The sequence below is a fragment of the Hippocampus zosterae genome, chromosome 11 (genome assembly GCF_025434085.1).
Source record: "Hippocampus zosterae strain Florida chromosome 11, ASM2543408v3, whole genome shotgun sequence".
Classification (NCBI taxonomy): domain Eukaryota; kingdom Metazoa; phylum Chordata; class Actinopteri; order Syngnathiformes; family Syngnathidae; genus Hippocampus; species Hippocampus zosterae.
The window spans coordinates 17749686-17776240 of NC_067461.1; the positions used below are offsets into that span (position 1 = coordinate 17749686).

At 37.7% G+C, this 26555-nt stretch overlaps 1 protein-coding gene across 1 annotated transcript in view; it reads right to left on the reverse strand.

Annotated features, from left to right (window-relative positions):
• Positions 1-20484: 20484 nt before the first annotated feature.
• Positions 20485-26555, reverse strand: part of LOC127610325 (gamma-aminobutyric acid receptor subunit pi) — a 66293-nt gene continuing 60222 nt past the window's right edge. The window contains exons 9-10 of the mRNA XM_052080317.1: positions 23421-23611; positions 20485-22731 (exon numbers count right to left, since the gene is read on the reverse strand). Of these exons, the coding sequence (XP_051936277.1) occupies positions 22366-22731; positions 23421-23611 (557 nt within the window). The 3' untranslated portion in view covers positions 20485-22365. The remainder of the gene's footprint in view (positions 22732-23420; positions 23612-26555) is intronic.

The window sequence follows — 26555 nt, forward strand, 5'->3', positions numbered from 1 at the left end:
CCTAAACTAAATACATGTTGAGTGTGTGCATAAGTCGTTTGGTTTAGGCGTGACACTCAATTTGAATTTTATTCCTTAAAATGTATTTTCAGGCCGAGCTATGCACAATTTCTGAGTTTGAATGTATCTTCATAGGAATGAGTTGTGTGGTTAAATTAATGCTCATTTAGGCTTCAGGGGATCATCCTGAACAAAATACATGTTGAAGTGTGCGCATAAGTCCTTTGCTTTAGGCGTGACACTCAATTTGAGTTTTTATTGTTTAAAATGCATTTTCAGACCAAGTTGAGCACATTTTCTGAGTTTGAATGCATCTTCATAGGAATGAGTTGTTTGGTCAAATTAATGCTCATTTAGGCTTCAGGAGGTTAACCTGAACTAAATATGTGTTGAAATGTGTACATAAAACCTTTGGTTTACGCGTGACACTCAATTTGAGTTTTATTTATTTTAAATGCATATTCAGGCCGAGCTGAGCACATTTTCTGACTTTGAATGTATATTCATAGGAATGAGGTGTGGTCAAATAAATGCTCATTTAGGCTTCAGAAGGTCAACCTGAACTAAATACATGTTGAAATGTGTGCATAAGTCCTTTGGTTTAGGCGTGACACTCAATTTGAATTTTATTGCTTAAAATGTATTTTCAGACCAAGTTGAGCACATTTTCTGAGTTTGAATGCATCTTCATAGGAATGAGTTGTTTGGTCAAATTAATGCTCATTTAGGCTTCAGGAGGTTAACCTGAACTAAATATGTGTTGAAATGTGTACATAAAACCTTTGGTTTAGGCGTGACACTCAATTTGAGTCTTATTTATTTTAAATGCATATTCAGGCCGAGCTGAGCACATTTTCTGACTTTGAATGTATTTTCATGGGAATGAGTTGTGTGATTAAATTAATGGTCATTTAGGCTTCAGGTGGTCATCCTGAACAAAATACATGTTGAAGTGTGTGCATAAGTCCTTTGGTTTAGGCGTGACACTCAATATGAATTTTATTGCTTAAAATGTATTTTCAGGCGGAGCTGAGCACAATTTCTGAGTTTGAATGTATCTTCATAGGAATGAGTTGTGTGGTCAAATTAATGCCCATTTAGGCTTTAGGAGGTCAACCTGAACTAAATACATGTTGAAATGTGTGCATAAGTCGTTTGGTTTAGGCGTGACACTCAATTATAGTTTTATTTATTTTAAATCCATTTTCAGGCCGAGCTGAGCACATTTTCTGAGTTCGAATGTATCTTCATAGGAATGAGTTGTGTGGTCAAATTAATGCTCATTTAGGCTACAGGAGGTCATTTGCAAACTAAATACATTTTGAAATGTCCGCATAAGTCCTTTGGGTTAGGCGTGACACTCAATTTGACTTTTATTGCTTTAAATGCATTTTCAGGCCGAGCTGAGCACGTTTTCTGACTTTGAATGTATCTTCATAGGAATGAGTCGTGTAGTCAAATTAATAGTCATTTAGGCGTCAGGTCAACCTGAACTAAATACATGTTGAAATGCATAAGTGCATAAGTCCTTTGGTTTAGGCGTGACACTCAATTTGAGTGTTATTTATTTTAAATGCATTTTCCGGCCGAGCTGAGCACATTTTCTGAGTTCGAATGTATATTCATAGGAATGAGTTGTGTGGTCAAATTAATGCTCATTTAGGCTTCAGGAGGTCATCCTGAACTAAATTCATGTTGAAATGTGTGCACAAGTCCTTTGGTTTAGGCGTGACACTCAATTTTAATTTTTATTGCTTTAAATGCATTTTCAGGCCGAGCTGAGCATGTTTTTTGACTTGGAATGTATCTTCATAGGAATGAGTTTTGTGGTCAAATTAATGCTCATTTAGGCTTCGGGGGATCATCCTGAACAAAATACATGTTGAAATTTGTGCATAAAACCTTTGGTTTACACGTGACACTCAATTTGAGTTTTATTTGTTTTAAATGCATTTTCAGGCCGAGCTGAGCACGTTTTTTGACTCTGAATGTATCTTCATGGGAATGAGTTGTGTGATCAAATTAATGGTCATTTAGGCTTCCGGTGGTCATCCTGAACAAAATACATGTTGAAGTGTGTTCATAAGTCCTTTGGTTTAGGCGTGACACTCAATTTGAGTTTTATTGCTTTAAATGCATTTTCAGGCCGAGCTGAGCACGTTTTTTGATTTTGAATGTATCATCATAGGAATGAGTTCTTTGGTCAAATTAATGCTCATTTAGGCTTCAGAAGGTCAACCTGAACTAAATACATGTTGAAATGTTTACATAGTGTTTTGGTTTAGGCGTGACACTCAATTTGAGTTTTTATTGCTTTAAATGCATTTTCAGGCCGAGCTGAGCACATTTTCTGAGTTTGAATGTATCTTCATAGGAATGAGTTGTGTTGTCAAATTAATTGTCATTTAGGCTTCAGGAGGTCAACCTGAACAAAATACATGTTGAAGTGTGTGCATAAGTCCTTTGCTTTAGGCGTGACACTCAATTTGAGTTTTTATTGCTTTAAATGCATTTTCAGGCCGAGCTGAGCACATTTTCTGAGTTTGAATGTATCTTCATAGGAATGAGTTGTGTTGTCAAATTAATTGTCATTTAGGCTTCAGGAGGTCAACCTGAACAAAATACATGTTGAAGTGTGTGCATAAGTCCTTTGCTTTAGGCGTGACAGTCCATTTGAGTTTTTATTGCTTTAAATGCATTTTCAGACCGAGCTGAGCACATTTTTTGACTTTGAATGTATCTTCATAGGAATGAGTTGTGCGGTCAAATTAATGCTCGTTTAAGCTTCAGGAGGTCAACCTGAACTAAATACATGTTGAGTGTGTGCATAAGTCCTTTGGTTTAGGCGTGACACTCAATTTGAATTTTTATTGCTTTAAATGCATTTTCAGGCCGAGCTGAGCACGTTTTTTTGACTTTGAATGTATCTTCATAGGAATAAGTTGTGAGGTCAAATTAGTGATCATTTAGGCTTCAGGAGGTCAGCCTGAACTAAATACATGTTGAAATGTTGACATAATGTTTTGGTTTAGGCGTGACACTCAATTTGAGTTTTTATTGCTTTAAATGCATTTTCAGGCCGAGCTGAGCACGTTTTCAGAGTTTGAATGTATCTTCATAGGAATGAGTTCTGTGGTCAAATTAATGCTCATTTAGGCTTCAGGGGGTCATCCTGAACAAAATACATGTTGAAGTGTGTGCATAAGTCCTTTGGTTTAGGTGTGACACTCAATTTGAGTTTTATTGCTTTAAATGCATTTTCAGGCCGAGCTGGGCACGTTTTATGATTTTTAATGTATCTTCATAGGAATGAGTTGTGTAGTCAAATTGTCATTTAGGCTTCAGGAGGTACACCTGAACTAAATACATGTTGAAATGTGTGCATAAGTCCTTTGGTTTAGGCGTGACACTCATTTTGAGTTTTTATTGCTTTAAATGCATTTTCAGGCCGAGCTGAGCACGTTTTCTGAGTTTGAATGTATCTTCATAGGAATGAGTTGTGTGGTCAAATTAATGCTCATTTAGGCTTCAGGAGGTCAACCTGAACTAAATACATGTTGAAATGTGTGCATAAGTCCTTTGCTTTAGGCGTGACATTCAATTTGAGTTTTTATTGCTTTAAATGCATTTTCAGGCCGAGCTGAGCACATTTTTTGACTTTGAATGTATCTTCATAGGAATGAGTTGTGCGGTCAAATTAATGCTCATTTAGGCTTCAGTAGGTCAACCTGAACTAAATACATGTTGAGTGTGTGCATAAGTCCTTTGGTTTAGGCGTGACACTCAATTTGAGTTTTATTGCTTAAAATGTATTTTCAGGCCGAGCTGAGCACATTTTCTGAGTTTGAATGTATCTTCATAGGAATGAGTTGTGTGGTCTAATTAATGCTGAGCTGAGCACGTTTTCTGACTTTGAATGGATCTTTGTAGGAATGAGTTGTGTGGTCAAATTAATGCTCATTTAGGCTTCAGGAGGTCAACCTGAACTAAATACATGTTGAAGTGTGTGCATAAGTCATTTGGTTTAGGCGTTAAACTCAATTAGAATTTGTATTGCTTTAAATGCATTTTCAGGCCGAGCTGAGCACGTTTTTTGATTTTGAATGTATTTTCATAGGAATGAGTTGTGTAGTCAAATTAATTGTCATTTCGGCTTCAGGAGGTCAACCTGAACTAAATACATGTTGAAATGTCTGCATAAGTCCTTTGGTTTAGGCGTGACACTCAATTTGAGTTTTATTTATTTTGAATGCATTTTCAGGCCGAGCTGAGCACATTTTATGAGTTTGAATGTATCTTCATAGGAATGAGTTGTGTGGTCAAATTAATGCTCATTTAGGCTTCAGGAGGTCAACCTGAACTAAATACATGTTGAAATGTGTGCATAAGTCCTTTGGTTTAGGCGTGACACTCAATTTGAGTTTTTATTACTTTAAATGCATTTTCAGGCCGAGCTGAGCACGTTTTATGACTTTGAATGTATCTTCATAAAAATGAGTTGTGTGATCAAATTAATTGTCATTTAGGCTTCAGGAGGTCAACCTGAACTAAATACATGTTGAAATGTGTGCGTAAGTCCTTTGGTTTAGGCGTGACACTCAATTTGAGTTTTTATTGCTTTAAATGTATTTTCAGACCGAGCTGAGCACATTTTTTGACTTTGAATGTATCTTCATAGGAATGAGTTGTGCGGTCAAATTAATGCTCATTTAGGCTTCAGGAGGTCAACCTGAACTAAATACACGTTGAGTGTGTGCATAAGTCCTTTGGTTTAGGTGTGACACTCAATTTGAGGTTTATTGCTTTAAATGTATTTTCAGGCCGAGCTGAGCACATTTTCTGAGTTTGAATGTATCTTCATAGGAATGAGTTGTGTGGTCAAATTAATGCTCATTTAGGCTTCAGGAGGTCAACCTGAACTAAATACATGTTGAAATGTGTGCGTAAGTCCTTTGGTTTAGGCGTGACACTCAATTTGAGTTTTTATTGCTTTAAATGCATTTTCAGACCGAGCTGAGCACATTTTTTGACTTTGAATGTATCTTCATAGGAATGAGTTGTGCGGTCAAATTAATGCTCATTTAGGCTTCAGGAGGTCAACCTGAACTAAATACATGTTGAGTGTGTGCATAAGTCCTTTGGTTTTGGCGTGACACTCAATTTGAGTTTTATTGCTTAAAATGTATTTTCAGGCCGAGCTGAGCACATTTTCTGAGTTTGAATGTATCTTCATAGGAATGAGTTGTGTGGTCAAATTAATGCTGAGCTGAGCACGTTTTCTGACTTTGAATGTATCTTTATAGGAATGAGTTGTGTGGTCAAATTAATGCTAATTTAGTCATCAGGAGGTCAACCTGAACAAAATGCATGTTCAAATGTGTGCATAAAACCTTTGGTTCATGCGTGACACTCAATTTGAGTTGTATTTGTTTTAAATGCATTTTCAGGCCGAGCTGAGCACGTTTTCTGACTGTGAATGTATCATCATGGGAATGAGTTGTGTGATCAAATTAATGGTCATTTAGGCTTCAGGAGGTCAACCTGAACTAAATACATGTTGAGATGTGTGCATAAGTCCTTTGGTTTAGGCGTGACACTCAATTTGAGTTTTTATTGCTTAAAATGCATTTTCAGACCGAGTTGAGCACATTTTCTGAGTTTTAATGCATCTTCATAGGAATGAGTTGTGTGGTCAAATTAATGCTCATTTAGGCTTCAGGAGGTCAACCTGAACTAAATACGTGTTGAAATGTGTGCATAAAATCTTTGGTTTACGTGTGACACTCAATTTGAGTTTTTATTGCTTTAAATGCATTTTCAGGCCGAGCTGAGCACATTTTCTGAGTTTGAATGTATCTTCATAGGAATGAGTGGTGTGGTCAAATTAATGCTGAGCTGAGCACGTTTTCTGACTTTGAATGTATCTTTATAGGAATGAGTTGTGTGGTCAAATTAATGATCATTTAGTCATCAGGAGGTCAACCTGAACAAAATGCATGTTCAAATGTGTGCATAAAACCTTTGGTTTATGCGTGACACTCAATTTGAGTTGTATTTGTTTTAAATGCATTTTCAGGCCGAGCTGAGCACGTTTTTTGATATTGAATGTATCTTCATAGGAATGAGTTGTGTAGTCAAATTAATTGTCATTTAGGCTTTCGGAGGTCAACCTGAACTAAATACGTGTTGAAATGTGTGCATAAAACCTTTGGTTTACGCGTGACACTCAATTTGAGTTTTATTTATTTTAAATGCATTTTCAGGCCGAGCTGAGCACATTTTCTGACTTTGAATGTATATTCATAGGAATGAGTTGTGTGGTCAAATTAATGCTCATTTAGGCTTCAGGAGGTCAACCCGAACTAAATACATGTTGAAGTGTGTGCATAAGTCATTTGGTTTAGGCGTTACACTCAATTAGAATTTTTATTGCTTTAAATGCGTTTTCAGGCCGAGCTGAGCACGTTATTTGATTTTGAATGTATCTTCATAGGAATGAGTTGTGTAGTCAAATTAATTGTCATTTAGGCTTCAGGAGGTCAACCTGAACAAAATACATGTTGAAGTGTGTGCATAAGTCCTTTGCTTTAGGCGTGACACTCAATTTGAGTTTTTATTGCTTTAAATGCATTTTCAGACCGAGCTGAGCACATTTTTTGACTTTGAATGTATCTTCATAGCTCATGAAGATACGAAGTTGTGCGGTCGAATTAATGCTCATTTAGGCTTCAGGAGGTCAACCTGAACTAAATACATGTTGAGTGTGTGCATAAGTCCTTTGGTTTAGGTGTGACACTCAATTTGAGGTTTATTGCTTTAAATGCATTTTCATGCCGAGCTGAGCACATTTTCTGAGTTTGAATGTATCTTCATAGGAATGAGTTGTGTGGTCAAATTAATGCTGAGCTGAGCACGTTTTATGACTTTGAATGTATCTTCATAAAAATGAGTTGTGTGATCAAATTAATTGTCATTTAGGCTTCAGGAGGTCAACCTGAACAAAATACATGTTGAAGTGTGTGCATAAGTCCTTTGCTTTAGGCGTGTCACTCAATTTGAGTTTTTATTGCTTTAAATGCATTTTCAGACCGAGCTGAGCACATTTTTTTACTTTGAATGTATCTTCATAGGAATGAGTTGTGCGGTCAAATTAATGCTCATTTAGGCTTCAGGAGGTCAACCTGAACTAAATACATGTTGAGTGTGTGCATAAGTCCTTTGGTTTTGGCGTGACACTCAATTTGAGTTTTATTGCTTAAAATGTATTTTCAGGCCGAGCTGAGCACATTTTCTGAGTTTGAATGTATCTTCATAGGAATGAGTTGTGTAGTCAAATTAATGCTGAGCTGAGCACGTTTTCTGACTTTGAATGTATCTTTATAGGAATGAGTTGTGTGGTCAAATTAATGCTAATTTAGTCATCAGGAGGTCAACCTGAACAAAATGCATGTTCAAATGTGTGCATAAAACCTTTGCTTCATGCGTGACACTCAATTTGAGTTGTATTTGTTTTAAATGCATTTTCAGGCCGAGCTGAGCACGTTTTCTGACTGTGAATGTATCATCATGGGAATGAGTTGTGTGATCAAATTAATGGTCATTTAGGCTTCAGGAGGTCAACCTGAACTAAATACATGTTGAAATGTGTGCATAAGTCCTTTGGTTTAGGCGTGACACTCAATTTGAGTTTTTATTGCTTAAAATGCATTTTCAGACCGAGTTGAGCACATTTTCTGAGTTTTAATGCATCTTCATAGGAATGAGTTGTGTGGTCAAATTAATGCTCATTTAGGCTTCAGGAGGTCAACCTGAACTAAATACGTGTTGAAATGTGTGCATAAAATCTTTGGTTTACGTGTGACACTCAATTTGAGTTTTATTTATTTTAAATGCATTTTCAGGCCGAGCTGAGCACATTTTCTTACTTTGAATGTATACTCATAGGAATGAGTTGTGTGGTCAAATTAATGCTCATTTAGGCTTCAGGAGGTCAACCTGAACTAAATACGTGTTGAAATGTGTGCATAAAATCTTTGGTTTACGTGTGACACTCAATTTGAGTTTTATTTATTTTAAATGCATTTTCAGGCCGAGGTGAGCACATTTTCTGACTTTGAATGTATCTTCATAGAAATGAGTTGTGTGGTCAAATTAATGCTCATTTAGGCTTCAGGAGGTCAACCTGAACTAAATACGTGTTGAAATGTGTGCATAAAATCTTTGGTTTACGTGTGACACTCAATTTGAGTTTTATTTATTTTAAATGCATTTTCAGGCCGAGCTGAGCACATTTTCTTACTTTGAATGTATACTCATAGGAATGAGTTGTGTGGTCAAATTAATGCTCATTTAGGCTGCAGGAGGTCAACCTGAACTAAATACATGTTGAAGTGTGTGCATAAGTCATTTGGTTTAGGCGTTACACTCAATTAGAATTTTTATTGCTTTAAATGCATTTTCAGTCCGAGCTGAGCACGTTTTTTGATTTTGAATGTATCTTCATAGGAATGAGTTGTGCGGTCGAATTAATGCTCATTTAGGCTTCAGGAGGTCAACCTGAATTAAATACATGTTGAGTGTGTATAAGTCCTTTGGTTTAGGTGTGACACTCAATTTGAGGTTTATTGCTTTAAATGCATTTTCAGGCCGAGCTGAGCACGTTTTCTGACTTTGAATGTATCTTTATAGGAATTAGTTGTGTGGTCAAATTAATGATCATTTAGTCATCAGGAGGTCAACCTGAACAAAATGCATGTTCAAATGTTTGCATAAAACCTTTGGTTTATGCGTGACACTCAATTTGAGTTGTATTTGTTTTAAATGCATTTTCAGGCCGAGCTGAGCACGTTTTTTGATTTTGAATGTATCTTCATAGGAATGAGTTGTGTAGTCAAATTAATTGTCATTTAGGCTTCAGGAGGTCAACCTGAACTAAATGCGTGTTGAAATGTGTGCATAAAACCTTTGGTTTACGCGTGACACTCAATTTGAGTTTTATTTATTTTAAATGCATTTTCAGGCCGAGCTGAGCACATTTTCTGAGTTTGAATGTATCTTCATAGGAATGAGTTGTGTGGTCAAATTAATGCTCATTTAGGCTTCAGGAGGTCAACCTGAACTAAATACATGTGGAAATGTGTGCATAAGTCCTTTGGTTTAGGCGTGACACTCCATTTTAGTTTTTATTGCTTTAAATGCATTTTCAGGCTGAGCTGAGCACATTTTCTGAGTTTGAATGTATCTTCATAGGAATGAGTTGTGTGGTCAAATTAATGCTGAGCTGAGCACGTTTTCTGACTTTGAATGTATCTTTATAGGAATGAGTTGTGTGGTCAAATTAATGCTCATTTAGTCATCAGGAGGTCAACCTGAACAAAATGCATGTTCAAATGTGTGCATACAACCTTTGGTTTATGCGTGACACTCAATTTGAGTTGTATTTGTTTTAAATCCATTTTCAGGCTGAGCTGAGCACGTTTTTTGATTTTGAATGTATCTTCATAGGAATGAGTTGTGTAGTCAAATTAATTGTCATTTAGGCTTCAGGAGGTCAACCTGAACTAAATGCGTGTTGAAATGTGTGCATAAAACCTTTCGTTTACGCGTGACACTCAATTTGAGTTTTATTTATTTTAAATGCATTTTCAGGCCGAGCTGAGCACATTTTCTGAGTTTGAATGTATCTTCATAGGAATGAGTTGTGTGGTCAAATTAATGCTCATTTAGGCTTCAGGAGGTCAACCTGAACTAAATACATGTTGAAATGTGTGCACAAGTCCTTTGGTTTAGGCGTGACACTCAATTTGAGTTTTTGTTGCTTTAAATGCATTTTCAGACCGAGCTGAGCACATTTTTTGACTTTGAATGTATCTTCATAGGAATGAGTTGTGCGGTCGAATTAATGCTCATTTAGGCTTCAGGAGGTCAACCTGAATTAAATACATGTTGAGTGTGTATAAGTCCTTTGGTTTAGGTGTGACACTCAATTTGAGGTTTATTGCTTTAAATGCATTTTCAGGCCGAGCTGAGCACGTTTTCTGACTTTGAATGTATCTTTATAGGAATTAGTTGTGTGGTCAAATTAATGATCATTTAGTCATCAGGAGGTCAACCTGAACAAAATGCATGTTCAAATGTTTGCATAAAACCTTTGGTTTATGCGTGACACTCAATTTGAGTTGTATTTGTTTTAAATGCATTTTCAGGCCGAGCTGAGCACGTTTTTTGATTTTGAATGTATCTTCATAGGAATGAGTTGTGTAGTCAAATTAATTGTCATTTAGGCTTCAGGAGGTCAACCTGAACTAAATGCGTGTTGAAATGTGTGCATAAAACCTTTGGTTTACGCGTGACACTCAATTTGAGTTTTATTTATTTTAAATGCATTTTCAGGCCGAGCTGAGCACATTTTCTGAGTTTGAATGTATCTTCATAGGAATGAGTTGTGTGGTCAAATTAATGCTCATTTAGGCTTCAGGAGGTCAACCTGAACTAAATACATGTGGAAATGTGTGCATAAGTCCTTTGGTTTAGGCGTGACACTCCATTTTAGTTTTTATTGCTTTAAATGCATTTTCAGGCTGAGCTGAGCACATTTTCTGAGTTTGAATGTATCTTCATAGGAATGAGTTGTGTGGTCAAATTAATGCTGAGCTGAGCACGTTTTCTGACTTTGAATGTATCTTTATAGGAATGAGTTGTGTGGTCAAATTAATGCTCATTTAGTCATCAGGAGGTCAACCTGAACAAAATGCATGTTCAAATGTGTGCATACAACCTTTGGTTTATGCGTGACACTCAATTTGAGTTGTATTTGTTTTAAATCCATTTTCAGGCTGAGCTGAGCACGTTTTTTGATTTTGAATGTATCTTCATAGGAATGAGTTGTGTAGTCAAATTAATTGTCATTTAGGCTTCAGGAGGTCAACCTGAACTAAATGCGTGTTGAAATGTGTGCATAAAACCTTTCGTTTACGCGTGACACTCAATTTGAGTTTTATTTATTTTAAATGCATTTTCAGGCCGAGCTGAGCACATTTTCTGAGTTTGAATGTATCTTCATAGGAATGAGTTGTGTGGTCAAATTAATGCTCATTTAGGCGTCAGGAGGTCAACCTGAACTAAATACATGTTGAAATGTGTGCACAAGTCCTTTGGTTTAGGCGTGACACTCAATTTGAGTTTTTATTGCTTTAAATGCATTTTCAGGCCGAGCTGAGCACGTTTTCAGAGTTTGAATGTATCTTCATAGGAATGAGTTCTGTGGTCAAATTAATGCTCATTTAGGCTTTAGGGGGTCATCCTGAACAAAATACATGTTGAAGTGTGTGCATAAGTCCTTTGCTTTAGGCGTGACACTCAATTTGAGTTTTTATTGCTTTAAATGCATTTTCAGACCGAGCTGAGCACATTTTTTGAGTTTGAATGTATCTTCATAGGAATGAGTTGTGTGGTCAAATTAATGCTGAGCTGAGCACGTTTTCTGACTTTGAATGTATCTTTATAGGAATGAGTTGTGTGGTCAAATTAATGCTCATTTAGTCATCAGGAGGTCATCTTGAACAAAATGCATGTTCAAATGTGTGCATAAAACCTTTGGTTTATGCGTGACACTCAATTTGAGTTGTATTTGTTTTAAATGCATTTTCAGGCCGAGCTGAGCACGTTTTCTGACTGTGAATGTATCATCATGTGAATGAGTTGTGTGATCAAATTAATGGTCATTTAGGCTTCAGGAGGTCAACCTGAACTAAATACATGTTGAAATGTGTGCATAAGTCCTTTGGTTTAGGCGTGACACTCAATTTGAATTTTTATTGCTTTAAATGCATTTTCAGGCCGAGCTTAGCACGTTTTTTTGACTTTGAATGTATCTTCATAGGAATAAGTTGTGAGGTCAAATTAATGCTCATTTAGGCTTCAGGGGGTCATCCTGAACAAAATACATGTTGAAGTGTGTGCATAAGTCCTTTGGTTTAGGCGTGACACTCAATTTTGAATTTTATTGCTTAAAATGTATTTTCAGGCCGAGCTGAGCACAATTTCTGAGTTTGAATGCATCTTCATAGGAATGAGTTGTTTGGTCAAATTAATGCTCATTTAGGCTTCAGGAGGTTAACCTGAACTAAGTATGTGTTGAAATGTGTACATAAAACCTTTGGTTTACGCGTGACACTCAATTTGAGTTTTATTTATTTTAAATGCATTTTCAGGCCGAGGTGAGCACATTTTCTGACTTTGAATGTATCTTCATAGAAATGAGTTGTGTGGTCAAATTAATGCTCATTTAGGCTTCAGGAGGTCAACCTGAACTAAATACGTGTTGAAATGTGTGCATAAAATCTTTGGTTTACGTGTGACACTCAATTTGAGTTTTATTTATTTTAAATGCATTTTCAGGCCGAGCTGAGCACATTTTCTTACTATGAATGTATACTCATAGGAATGAGTTGTGTGGTCAAATTAATGCTCATTTAGGCTGCAGGAGGTCAACCTGAACTAAATACATGTTGAAGTGTGTGCATAAGTCATTTGGTTTAGGCGTTACACTCAATTATAATTTTTATTGCTTTAAATGCATTTTCAGGCCGAGCTGAGCACGTTTTTTGATTTTGAATGTATCTTCATAGGAATGAGTTGTGTAGTCAAATTAATTGTCATTTAGGCTTCAGGAGGTCAACCTGAACTAAATACGTGTTGAAATGTGTGCATAAAACCTTTGGTTTACGCGTGACACTCAATTTGAGTTTTATTTATTTTAAATGCATTTTCAGGCCGAGTTGAGCACATTTTCTGAGTTTGAATGTATCTTCATAGGAATTAGTTGTGTGGTCAAATTAATGCTCATTTAGTCTTCAGGAGGTCAACCTGAACTAAATACATGTTGAAATGTGTGCATTAGTCCTTTGATTTAGGTGTGACACTCAATTTGAGTTTTTATTGCTTTAAATGCATTTTCAGGCTGAGTTGAGCACGTTTTTTTGACTTTGAATGTATCTTCATAGGAATAAGTTGTGAGGTCAAATTAATGCTCATTTAGGCTTCAAGAGGTCAACCTGAACTAAATACACGTTGAAGTGTGTGCATAAGTCATTTGGTTTAGGCGTTAAACTCAATTAGAATTTTTATTGCTTTAAATGCATTTTCAGGCCGAGCTGAGCACGTTTTCTGAGTTTGAATGTATCTTCATAGGAATGAGTTGTGTGGTCAAATTAATGCTGAGCTGAGCACGTTTTATGACTTTGAATGTATCTTCATAGGAATGAGTTGTGTGGTCAAATTAATGCTCATTTAGGCTTCAGGAGGTCAACCTGAACTAAATACATGTTGAAATGTGTGGACAAGTCCTTTGGTTTAGGCGTGACACTCAATTTGAGTTTTTATTGCTTTAAATGCATTGTCAGACCGAGCTGAGCACATTTTCTGAGTTTGAATGTATCTTATAGGAATGAGTTGTGTGGTTAAATCAATGCTCATTTAGGATTCAGGGGATCATCCTGAACAAAATACATGTTGAAGTGTGCGCATAAGTCCTTTGCTTTAGGCGTGACACTCAATTTGAGTTTTTATTGCTTAAAATGCATTTTCAGACCGAGTTGAGCACATTTTCTGAGTTTGAATGCATCTTCATAGGAATGAGTTGTGTGGTCAAATTAATGCTCATTTAGGCTTCAGGAGGTCAACCTGAACTAAATACATGTTGAAATGTGTGCACAAGTCCTTTGGTTTAGGCGTGACACTCAATTTGAGTTTTTATTGCTTTAAATGCATTGTCAGACCGAGCTGAGCACATTTTTTGACTTTGAATGTATCTTCATAGGAATGAGTTGTGCGGTCAAATTAATGCTCATTTAGGCTTCAGGAGGTCAAACTTAACTAAATACATGTTGAGTGTGTGCATAAGTCCTTTGGTTTTGGCGTGACACTCAATTTTAGTTTTATTGCTTAAAATGTATTTTCAGCCCGAGCTGAGCACATTTTCTGAGTTTGAATGTATCTTCATAGGAATGAGTTGTGTGGTCAAATTAATGCTGAGCTGAGCACGTTTTCTGACTTTGAATGTATCTTTATAGGAATGAGTTGTGTGGTCAAATTAATGCTCATTTAGTCATCAGGAGGTCATCTTGAACAAAATGCATGTTCAAATCTGTGCATAAAACCTTTGGTTTATGCGTGACACTCAATTTGAGTTGTATTTGTTTTAAATGCATTTTCAGGCCGAGGTGAGCACGTTTTCTGACTGTGAATGTATCATCATGTGAATGAGTTGTGTGATCAAATTAATGGTCATTTAGGCTTCAGGAGGTCAACCTGAACTAAATACATGTTGAAATGTGTGCATAAGTCCTTTGGTTTAGGCGTGACACTCAATTTGAATTTTTATTGCTTTAAATGCATTTTCAGGCCGAGCTTAGCACGTTTTTTTGACTTTGAATGTATCTTCATAGGAATAAGTTGTGAGGTCAAATTAATGCTCATTTAGGCTTCAGGGGGTCATCCTGAACAAAATACATGTTGAAATGTGTGCATAAGTCCTTTGGTTTAGGCGTGACACTCATTTTGAGTTTTTATTGCTTTAAATGCATTTTCAGGCCGAGCTGAGCACATTTTCTGAGTTTGAATGTATCTTATAGGAATGAGTTGTGTGGTCAAATTAATGCTCATTTAGGCTTCAGGAGGTTATCCTGAACTAAATACATGTTGAAGTGTGTGCATAAGTCCTTATGTTTAGGCGTGACACTCAATTTGAGTTTTTATTGCTTTAAATGCACTTTCAGGCCGAATTGAGCACGTTTTCTGAGTTTGAATGTATCTTCATAGGAATGAGTTGTGTGGTCAAATTAATGCTCATTTAGGCTTCAGGAGGTCAACCTGAACTAAATACATGTTGAAATGTGTGCACAAGTCCTTTGGTTTAGGCGTGACACTCAATTTGAGTTTTTATTGCTTTAAATGCATTTTCAGGCCGAGCTGAGCACGTTTTATGACTTTGAATGTATCTTCATAAAAATGAGTTGTGTGATCAAATTAATTGTCATTTAGGCTTCAGGAGGTCAACCTGAACAAAATACATGTTGAAGTGTGTGCATAAGTCCTTTGCTTTAGGCGTGACACTCAATTTGAGTTTTTATTGCTTTAAATGCATTTTCAGACCAAGCTGAACACATTTTTTGACTTTGAATGTATCTTCATAGGAATGAGTTGTGTGGTCAAATTAATGCTCATTTAGGCTTCAGGAGGTCAACTTGAACTAAATACGTGTTGAAATGTGTGCATAAACCCTTTGGTTTATGCGTGACACTCAACGTGCCCGAAGACAGCTGAGATATGCTCCAGCACCCCCCGCGACCCTAGTGAGGATCAAGCGGCTCGGAAGATGAATGAATGAATGAATGTATTTCAGTGATCGTCAAAGGGTTAATATTCCAAAAGTAGCAACATAATCCTTTATTAATCGGACACAGTTTTTTTTCTCAACAGAATATGGTCAAATGTCATTAATACACTCATGGAATTACCGTATATACTTCAGCTCATGTGTCATGGAAATGTGTAAAATTGCTTAAGAGGCCACAGCCCATTAAAGTTCACAAAGAGACAGCTAAATGTGTCAAGTCATTTAACACCAAATTATGAAACTGTCACAGCACCATCCATTATTTATACTAATTTTGGAAAGCTTTCACTAAAGGCATTATTTCTTGCGTCAACGTATAACAGGTCAAGTACACACAACATTGACCTATTCCAAAGTCATGCAGTTTTCCATTGACTTGAAGGTTCCATGCCACAATTAATTTTATTTTTAATATCTTTGATTTAATCTTTGGAAAATTCCAGGGTGCCTCTTTTCAAGCTATTCTGGTTGGTCAAAAGCACCTGCCAGACGGTTGGATTTATCATTAATATTGGCTATGTCAATAAGCTTTGTTCTGATTGGCTCACTGTTCCCCTGAAAATAAACAGTGGGTAGAGTTTAGCTCCAATAGGTAGCATGCAATATGTTGGAATTTTGTGGCACACAAGCATTCATTAGGACATCAAGTCAATCCTTCAATGTCTTCTCTTACTATTATTGTGAAACAAAAAGTGTTGGATTGTTAACCCGCTAATCAGGACTGTGAACTAACTGTGTCTTATGAAAGTTGCTGAGATAGACCGTATACATCTAAATACAGATACCATAGTTACTTGGTAAAATTGCTATATTGACTAGTCATGCTCGTGTTTCCAAATGTGCTCGTGATGTGAAGGAGTAAAATATTACTTTCAGAATATGAGGTCTGTTGAGGGAACCTGCGTGATGATTACAAAGTGCTCCTCTTTGCAATGTGCCAAAAACACAGCACGATGGCTCCGAAAAATAATTTCTTCAAGACAATCCCACCATTCCTCAGCTCCTCTGAGTTTTGCAAGTGATGCAAAGTTTTAGCTTTGCACAAGTCACGTTGTTGTTCAGCCATTTTTGCTGAGTTGAACAAAAGGGCTTGGATCGCATGCGACGTTGAGGAACACAGTTACAAATTTACTGAAGCTGTTAAAAGCGTTGATAACAAAGAAGCACGGTCCTGTATGAAGTTTTTATTTGGCTGATCATCACCAACAATCACTAAATTATGAAATACTATCTACTACTTGATCCCAAAAAAATAACATGATCTCTGGCCAACGTACCTCAGGTATTGTGCTAGTTCAAAAGCATCAAGTTTTAGCTTTGACATCAACATTAAGAATTGTTGTACATGGTGGTTGGTGATTTTAATCACCGAGTTGGTTTTGTTTTTCCTTTTATGATTATTTGATTTTTTTTTCCACAAAAAAAATTAGCTTTGGGTTCCATCCATCAGAGTGGTACCATCCTCACTAATAATAATATTGTTGTAATGTTGAATATCGAACCATTATCTGAAATGTGGCGGCACGGTGACCAACTGATTAGAATGTCCGCCTCACAGTACAGAGGTGCATGGTTCAATTACAGCTCCGGCCTTCCTGTATGAAGTTTGCATGTTCTTCCCGTGCCTGTGCGGGTTTTCTTCGGGTACCCCGGTTATATCCCACATTCAAAAAACATGCATAGCATGTCAGTGGAACACTCAAAATTGTCCCCCAAATTGTCCCTCGTCTATGTGTGTCCTGTGATTGGCTGGCAACCAGTTCAGCAGGTACCACACCTACTCTCCGAAGACAGCTGGGATAGGTTCCAGCACGCCTCGTGAGGATTAACGGATTAGAAAATGGATTGATGGATGGATATCCAAAGGGCCCACCTTCACAAGGGTTGCAGGCATGATGGAACCTATCCCAGCTGTCCTTGGGCGTTAGGCGGGTTAAACTCTGAACTGGTTGTCAGCCAATTTCATATATTGAATAGAAATACAAAAACTAAAGAATTCAATATCTAATGCTTGTCATTTTCACATTACATTACCAAGAAAGAAAGAGAGAGACAGACAGACAGACAGACAGACAGACAGACAGACAGACAGACAGACAGACAGACAGACAGACAGACAGACAGACAGACAGACAGACAGACAGACAGACAGACAGACAGACAGACATTAATTTCTGGTAGTGCAATCTCATATTTTGTTACTTTTGTATTAGTTGTGAACAGAAAACGAATGTCATCAAACATTTCTATGTTGCAGAATGTGACACCTCCCTGCTTCCAGTCCGAGTCCAACTCCGAACAATGAAGCCCCTCTGCAATACATGAGCACTTTAATACTATACTGCACAACAACAACAAAATACATTTATACAAGCCCACCAAGGACATCGTTTTAAAACAGGACTGCCCAGCTATCAAAGAATATGATTGCATTTCCCCAGCTGTGGAGGATGCGATATTGCATCCTGCAGATGCACTGCGGCAGGGTTGAGCATTTGCGAAATGTTATTCCATGGCGTCATCTTGTGGTCGAATAGCGATTCACATAAACGTCTGCGTGGTGGCTGGCGTCCGACGTGCCTGCCTCGCTGCCACATGATACATTTTCCCCCTCTGTGGGTGTTAAGAGGTAGGTGGGTTGTCGCTATCTGCTGATTTTCATGACCTAAGCGGTTCTCTCTTTTTTTCCGCCAATAAAAGCGGGTAAGCACATCAAGTATGTTCAGTGTAAAATAGTTTTAACTCAATTTGAACAAAGAATATTCAACAAAAGAGTTCAGCCTAATGCAAGGCAAAGGCAAAACTTTTTCACGTGGATAGAGGACAGGCAGTACAATATATCCACAATGGGAGAAGTGTTTTTATACCATCCATCCATCCTCCGATCCACTTATCCTCACTCAGCTATTACAAGCCACTGAGGAGCAGCATGCAGAGATTTGAAACTACTGGTTTCTCTCGAGTCCCAAGAAATTCTCCATGCAGGATCCTCGTGCATAAATCTGTCTTACGGCAAACCCTAACACATCTCACAAAGAAAAGGTTTTGGCTCATAATACCAAAGACGATTTTTCAAGACTTTTTCTCATTGATGAACACCTACTTGGGATGGTTGGATGGTCCATTTTCGTGTCAAACGGAAAAAAGACACATCTGCTATCATCAATGACCTCAATGGCATTTGAGAAGCTGCATCACATCCTGAAATGGAAGAACTATGAAAGTACAAGTACTGTAAATCAAAACTAGTGGCTTATACAGACATAGCCCTCCTATTATCCTCAAATATTACAAATTTAACCCTTGGGGTCAAATTGACCCCAGGGATATTTGGTACCAGAAAATTATGTACATTTTTCTGCCCAGGTTTTTGTGTCAGGCACTTGGATAATATGTCTGCAGCACAAACAAATATCCCCTTGGTCATAAGTTTTTTTGTTGACCTGTCCTCTAGTGCTACCATCAGGTCAAACTTTTAAATTAAAATGACTGTCAATTCAAAATAATCTTCTGAAATTTACTGACAACATCAATATGTGTTCAAGACATGGAGAAAATTAGCTTCATGATAATTGTATCCGTAATCGGTTGCCCCCATCAAAAAAAGGAAAAGCCATGAAATATGGAACAACAAAAGTAATCTATTATTTTTCGATTGATAATCATTGAATGGAGTCAAACTGGCCCCAAGGATAAAATGATTGAATTATTTAATTACTTAATTGTATCTTGAGTTGCATTTGACATGAGCAATGACTCATCAATAGAGGGCGCTATGGCGCCAATCTCCTGCTCAGATGAGTCACCATGAAAGGTACAAAAATTAAGTCATGAAAATTAAATTGTATAATTAAAAATATACTTGTTTCATTTGTTTCCCTCTGACATCTGAAACGATGGCACCAAAATTGTTTTGTGGAGTTGTCAGTAGTTGTGTTTTTTTTTTCCGTGAAGGTGGCCGTTTTTCAGGTGTCACTTCGATCCCTAGCTCCAGTAAATTTGCGTTTACTTACTTAAAAAATAAGAAAAAAATAAACACTGAACATTATTTATACAGCACTGCGCAACAACCACAGCTGTAAAACATACACGACGAAATACATAAATACCAAAAGAAATAGTTATACTGTGATTAAAATATCCAACAACTTTATAAAGCAACCCGTCGGTGCAGTTTTAGTTCTTCCTCCCTTGACACGTTGTACTCACAGATGATGACCACCCACACACACACACAAAATTAGTTTCATGACTTGTGTCCAGCATCTTTTTTCAGAGCACTTTACCACTGTTCAGTAACTCGTTGATGTTGACTCAAAGTATAACTGTTGGCTAAGTGTCATTTTAAAGTCCAAAGTAAAGACCAAATCCTTTAAAAAAAGCATTCCTTCGAATAACTGCATTTCTATCATACACACATACCATTTTATTGCTCTCATCTATTTCTTTACAGTGAACATGCACATTGGTGGAATTTATTAACAAATGGTTAAGCAGAACAATATCTAGATCTTTATAGTGCGACAGTAGAAATATAGTTGACATGAAAACGTCCCAGGTTGGTCATCAACATAACCATGAGGTATTATTTGACAAGTTCTATAACATGAAAGGAAAAAGGGTTCATCCATCTCTGGGAAATGTGTCCATTTGGATCTGTGCTCCACAGCCATCTCCTGGCATTTTTGTCCTTGTCACCAAGTGGTGTCCATGATTGAGTGGCAGCTTTTGATGCCTGCCTAAAAAAAGCACTTATCTTAAATCATATGACCATCTTTACTATGACAAAGAGTTAAGAATCTTCCGTAGTTTCTCTTCTGTCACTGTGGCTCAATACATAAGCATCAATTTCCAATCCTTTTCACGCGATAACTGTCCATTTTAAGAGAGAGGTGCTCTATATATAAAACCTGACCGAGTTAAATCATTTCTGTGATCTGTGATCCGTTTCAATCTCTCACTGTTTGCCTGCTTCCACGGGACACAGTTCCGTCCAATACTGTTGCAATTCTGAGGCTGAAGATGAGAACGGATCCCGAAAGAACCCTACCTTTTGGAATGAGATACAGCGACAATCAAAGCATCGGGTTTTTGTTTTTCTCCCCCCCATATTTAACCCAAGCAAACCAAGCAAAGCATGCACGCAGGGAGAACAAAGGTTATAAATGAAATTATTTGTTAGCGTTATCATCAGAAAAGGAGGGCTGAGTCAGTCTATTTAAAACTCATTCAGTACGAGCCAATTCAGGACCAAGTCTGAAAAGACGTTTAAAAACGTCTTTGGGAGTGAATGAGTTAAAACAGAGAAACAATGCAGCCGAAATAGTTTCTGAAGGCAATGAAGTTATATACCCACTTCATTCATCTCAATGCACATCATGGAAGAAATTTGCCATCTGAATAAATCAACTCACGCCAGTCTATGTGAGAGCATATTATAGCGGTATAGAACACAACAACAAAATTAACAGGCAGATTTGCCCCATTGTCTGACATAGGAGCTGTCACGTTAATCTGCAGACCGACAGCATGCCGCCATGGTACTTGAGAATGCACTTTTAAATCTGATTATAATCTTTGGTCGACATATTCAGCCCATGGCCATCATAAATGTTGCTTCCTCGGACAAAGGTAGCAAACAGACTGTACAACAAACCGTACCGTCTAGGTTGTGGTCTACGTATGTGTCATTCAAACACATCACCTTGTCAAATGCATTGACAGTAAGTTTGAACTGAATAGTACCGGTAGTTTGCTTAAATGAAAACATTTCCATCTTGCATCTGTTCTTTTTCTACTCCTTCTTTCTGCTTTTCTCTAACTCTAGTGTGCTTTTTCCAGACTTGTTGGCGTAAGCAGTTATTAAATGTCATGTAGTATTTCTATATTTCAGTGTAAACTTATTTTACAGCGACCTCCTGATATAGTCCAGAAGATTCCATCATTTTGGAGCTGTTAAGAAGGTAAAGAGCATTGCCAGTAATAACATCTTCCAAAAACAGATCAATGGAAATGACATTTTCGACTCAGCTCTAAATAGCTGAAAAATTGAAATGACATATCTGGCGAAGATAAGCACTTCAGTACTAACCTACACCAACATCTGATAACATCACATGACCGTATTTTAAAAGAAATATTCCAGTAAGACAGCCAGCCAGAGTTGGTTAGCTGATAAGAAAGCATAGGCTTGATGTGCTGTCTAAGGAATGTGAATTGTGACACCGAACAAAAACGGGTGAATGAATGGTGTAATTTTCTGATTTCGTTACAATCTGAACTATTCATAGCAGCCCCATTAAATGATGTATTTATCTGCTGTAATTTAGGTAGTATTGAGAGTTTTTGTGTAAAAGACAATTACATAAACTGTTTGTGATATTTCCCGGAACTGAAGTTTCCATCATGTTATTCTTTTGCATTGGGTCTTTTTCTTTTTTTCTTTTTATTTTATTTCTGCCACTGCCTATTCATATTAGCCAATTGTACTCAAGATGTGAACATTCAGGCAGAAAAGAACAATTAATAAAATATCACTTGGAAAAAGTCAGACAACGAGTAAGCCCATTCGCCCGTGCACAGCACCCCTGGATGTTTTGGCCAGCATAAATTACAGCTCCATCTTCTGTGTGTTCGCCACTTACAAGCTGAACGAGACACAATTACAATAAATGAGCTACAGTGGGAAATATGCAAACGGAATGGTTTTCATCTTTGGAAGCAATTACTCCTCTTCATGTCGAGCTTTGTAGTCTACCAGACCTCAGCAGTCAGCATTAAGTATGCTAAAAGAGTGACGTTGAATTACAATAATGACACTTTTTTTTTTCTTCCTGAAAAACAATCTTTCTCATTCTCATTATGCTGCTGCTTAGAAATAGTAAAAACTCACCTCAGAACCACACCTAAGTCACACTTATTGTACATTGAGTGAAATAAACTCCCTGTCTAAATACTAGGGATAAATGCTAAAAGTACAAATAATACGTCCAATAAAGAAGATTAACAAGGACAAATGACAAAGGGAAAGTGACTCTTGAGTAGTTGTCTATGTGGTGTGGATTTTTTATGTGACAGCAGCTTATGAAACTGAGAAGTTTGCGAAAGGTGGCCAGAGCAATGAAACACCAGTTGGTGGGTTCTGGAGGAGAAGCCTCGGGCTTGGGCTCGCTGCCTGTCTGGCTGGATGGATCGACTGCCAATTCGCTGGTGGCGGGAGCAGCGGCGGGACCTGCGTCAGGTTCCTTGCGTCTCTTGGCCCTGTCACAGGGGCTGGAGATGGTGGTGACGATGCCGTTTATTTCGTCATCAAAGTTATGCAATTGGTGGCCATACTGTAGCAAAGTAAATGAGAATGTTAGCTGCGCTTGAAACAACAATAACACATATCATTGTTGATAACATTATCTTATTGATTAAGTGACGGGCTGACTAACTAACGACTGGTGTACTTTAATGGGAAATACTCTAGATATACAGTACTACAATATATTTTATGTTGCCCCACTACAATCTCAACACAGCATTCTTATTAATATTGCATTTGTAGGATGTGAATTAAGCATTAAAATCCACCCTCTTTTATCCATCTCAGGAGCGGCCATTTTGTCATTCGACTGAAAATGACATCACCGTTGCTCAAATGACCAAACCCAGAAAAGTGTGAGCCACAGTTGGTCGTTAATTGATCCCTGATCAACTCTGATGTGATTTTAAGTCAATGCCCGCCCCCTGAGATGGATAAAAACAGGTGCATTTCATAGCTTAATTCGTATTACACAGATCCAATATTAATCAGAATGCCGTGTTTATTCGAGTGGAGGCGCATAGAACAATATTAAAATAAAGAATATTTTTGCCTCGCTTCCTTTTAGGATTTGGTTTGTGAGTAAATAGATACAGTACCTAAAAATGAAAAAAAAAACCAACGCTCAAGCACAGTATCGAAAAACATCTTAATGATCGGTGAACAAAGAGCAACGACTACAACAATGGAAACAGAATAATAACAGGAGTGTCTCACCACCAGCATATGCGGGTCGCTGTAAGTGAGGGTGCAGAAATGAGCCACAGCATACTCAATGAGGGCTCCAAAAATAAAGCTGAAGCAGATTCCTAAGTACACATCAATCGCCTTGATGAAACAGTTGGCATTCGGAAGCGACGTGCGAGCTCCCATCATCAGAGTGGTCATGGTCAGTACTGTGGTCACTCCTGCCATGGAACACATACACGGACAAATGACAAAGGGAACACATTCTTTAATAAACAAGGTAAGCTAGAAACATTGTGGAAGGACGAGCCCCGCATTCCAAGCATGTGTGCAATGTCTTGAGCCAGAAGCCTGAATTCCCGTTCCCTTGAGATCAAGATTTTTTTCGAAATACAATGGCAGTGAACCAGTACAATGGAGGTGGATTACTTGAGCCCACAGGATCTTTTATTTTAAAAATGATCAATCTAGCTTGTCTCTGTGTCACTTGAACATGTTTGCCTCTTTGCCACAATGTCTTTGCCTGGTAAATTAAATCCATGATCTAAGCTTCCTTAAAATGAAGAAAATAATGAAGAAACAAATGTTTCTGGACAACTTTGAAAAAAGGACAATGTCAGAAAAAGAGACAGTAAAACACTGTTACTCCCAACCACTGGTCGTTCTAGACAATTTTGCCTCGGGTGGTGAGGGGGGAGCAGAAGGTTCAGTTAGGAGGGCGGATATTATAACATGCACACACGCACACACGCACACACACACACACACACACACACACACACACACACACACACACAAAAACAACAAAATCTCATATTTTTAAATTGTCCCCCGCCCACAGTCTACACACTCCGCCAACACTTCCTCACCTCGCAATTGCCAGTTCCGTGTTGATATATTTTCCACTTCATTCTTGCTTTCACTGATGAAAAATCAAATAGAACAACAACCAATCCTTCTGACTTGACATCAGTCAGATCATGTCACAGGTGACCAGTGTTGCTTGACTTGTCTTGTGCTTGAATGTTTGCACAGCTTCACGTTTGACAGGTTTGCTTTGACTGATAAAATAAATAAATCTATCTATCTATCTATCTATCTATCTATCTATCTATCTATCTATCTATCTATCTATCTATCTATCTATCTATCTATCTATCTATCTATCTATCTATCTATCTATCTATCTATCTATCTATCTATCTATCTATCTATCTATCTATCTATCTATCTATCTATCTATCTATCTATCTATCTATCTATCTATCTATCTATCTATCTATCTATATTATATATATATATTATATATGTATATTATATATATATACACATATGTCAAACGATTACAATATTTAATCTAATTAAAAATGCAACTGTCATAATTAACTCGAATGAACTAAAAAATGAATCGTGATTACTTACACATTTTTTATCGTTTCTGAATTTCCTTTTACATTTTTGTCCTATTTTCCCCCCCATTTTAATGCTCTCATCAACATGGAATCATGAATCAGTTTTCTACGTGCCAAATGCAAATATTTACTGAAATAACAATTTCGATTTTCAATTTTACATGAACATTTTTCACTTTGTGCAGTTATTCACACAATCTCTCACACAATATTACTGTCCATCAATAACGGTGAAAAAAATATTTTGTCACACAACAGCTGTTTTAACAGCTTTTTTAATGAAATCAAAACAGAGCAATATAATATTATAAAGTGCACATCTAAGGCACACTAGTACTCAGCCTATAGTGTATTTAAACCATGGTTGCATACTTCATTTTTCTCAAGTTTGCTTTCAACACAGCAGTCTGTTTCTTGTTTGTTGAAGAATAACAAGACACCGGACACTAGTGTTCATTATGTGCCGCTGTATTGGAAACTGCCGGCCATACAAACAAGCACACGCACTTCCCCCGTGCTGCAAGGGCAAACCATTCTGAAAGGGGGTGGGAGATTTCACTCCCCTTAGCACAGTCAGGCTATGTTGATTGTGTTGGTCCTTCTTGCGCGGAAGTCTCTCTACGGTTTTGTGTAGACCTCATTTCGAATGACTACACTTGGTTCGATGACAACACTGGAGACATTTTACTTTCGCTAGGTCGCTACCACTGCAGCGCACTGTCACTGTGAGACGAACACAGAGAAGCTCCACCCGCTCTATTTATATGGACACAGAACACTTTAACCTTCCACACAAAATAGTTCCAAACAACTAACAATCGCGTTAGTGGCATACATCGTATACCTGTACGATACAGAGAGAGAGAGAGAAGAACAGATAACTTTGGTCTTGTCAGTGGAGCAATATGGCAACTTTTTAAAAGTAAACTTTCCATTCATAAACTCTTTAAGTATCCGTTTTCGGTGTCTCGCACTGCCGTGGCTGGCAAAACGGACATGGGCGTGGACTTCTGCAGCGCGCTTGTTGTTTTGTTTCCGCTTGTGACGTGTGCCGCGTTAATCTCGCGAGAAAAATTTTAATCCCGTTAAAATTCATTTAAATTAATGCCAATAAAAACGCGCTAAACTGACAGCTCTAATATATATATATATATATATATATATATATATATATATATATATAGCTGGATAGCTGGATAGCTCAGTTGGTAAGGCATCGGTTTGGCATACGGGAGACGGTGGTTCGAATCCCGCTTGGGGCAAAAATGAGCACATAACACCATCCAGTGTGGGTCCTTGGGCAAGATCCTTCACGCTAATGCCTACCTCATACAATGATGAGAGACAATAAAACGAATGACATGCCGGCTCAGACGTCGCCCGGCCAAACAAGGTCTGCGTCAGGTGCTGGGGGACCAGAGCACCTTGATGAAAAATGGGCTACTGGAACAAAGCGGAGATGGGCGAGATGCGATAACATGGCTCTGTTGGAATGCTACTACTCAAGCAACCCTAGTCAGAGGGGTTACATGCAGAGAATGTGGGCTAAATGGTTACTTCGAAACCCACAGTCACGGTTGACCAAGAAACAACTAGTAGCTCAGTGTTCCAACATCCACAAACGGCAACTGCTGTCACAACTTGAGATTGATGAGGTACAACGCAGGTTCCATGGTGAAGGGCCCCAGGCTTTCAGATCAGAGGAGGAGGTCATACAAGAGATTGGGAGGCAAGCCCCAATGAATGCAGATGA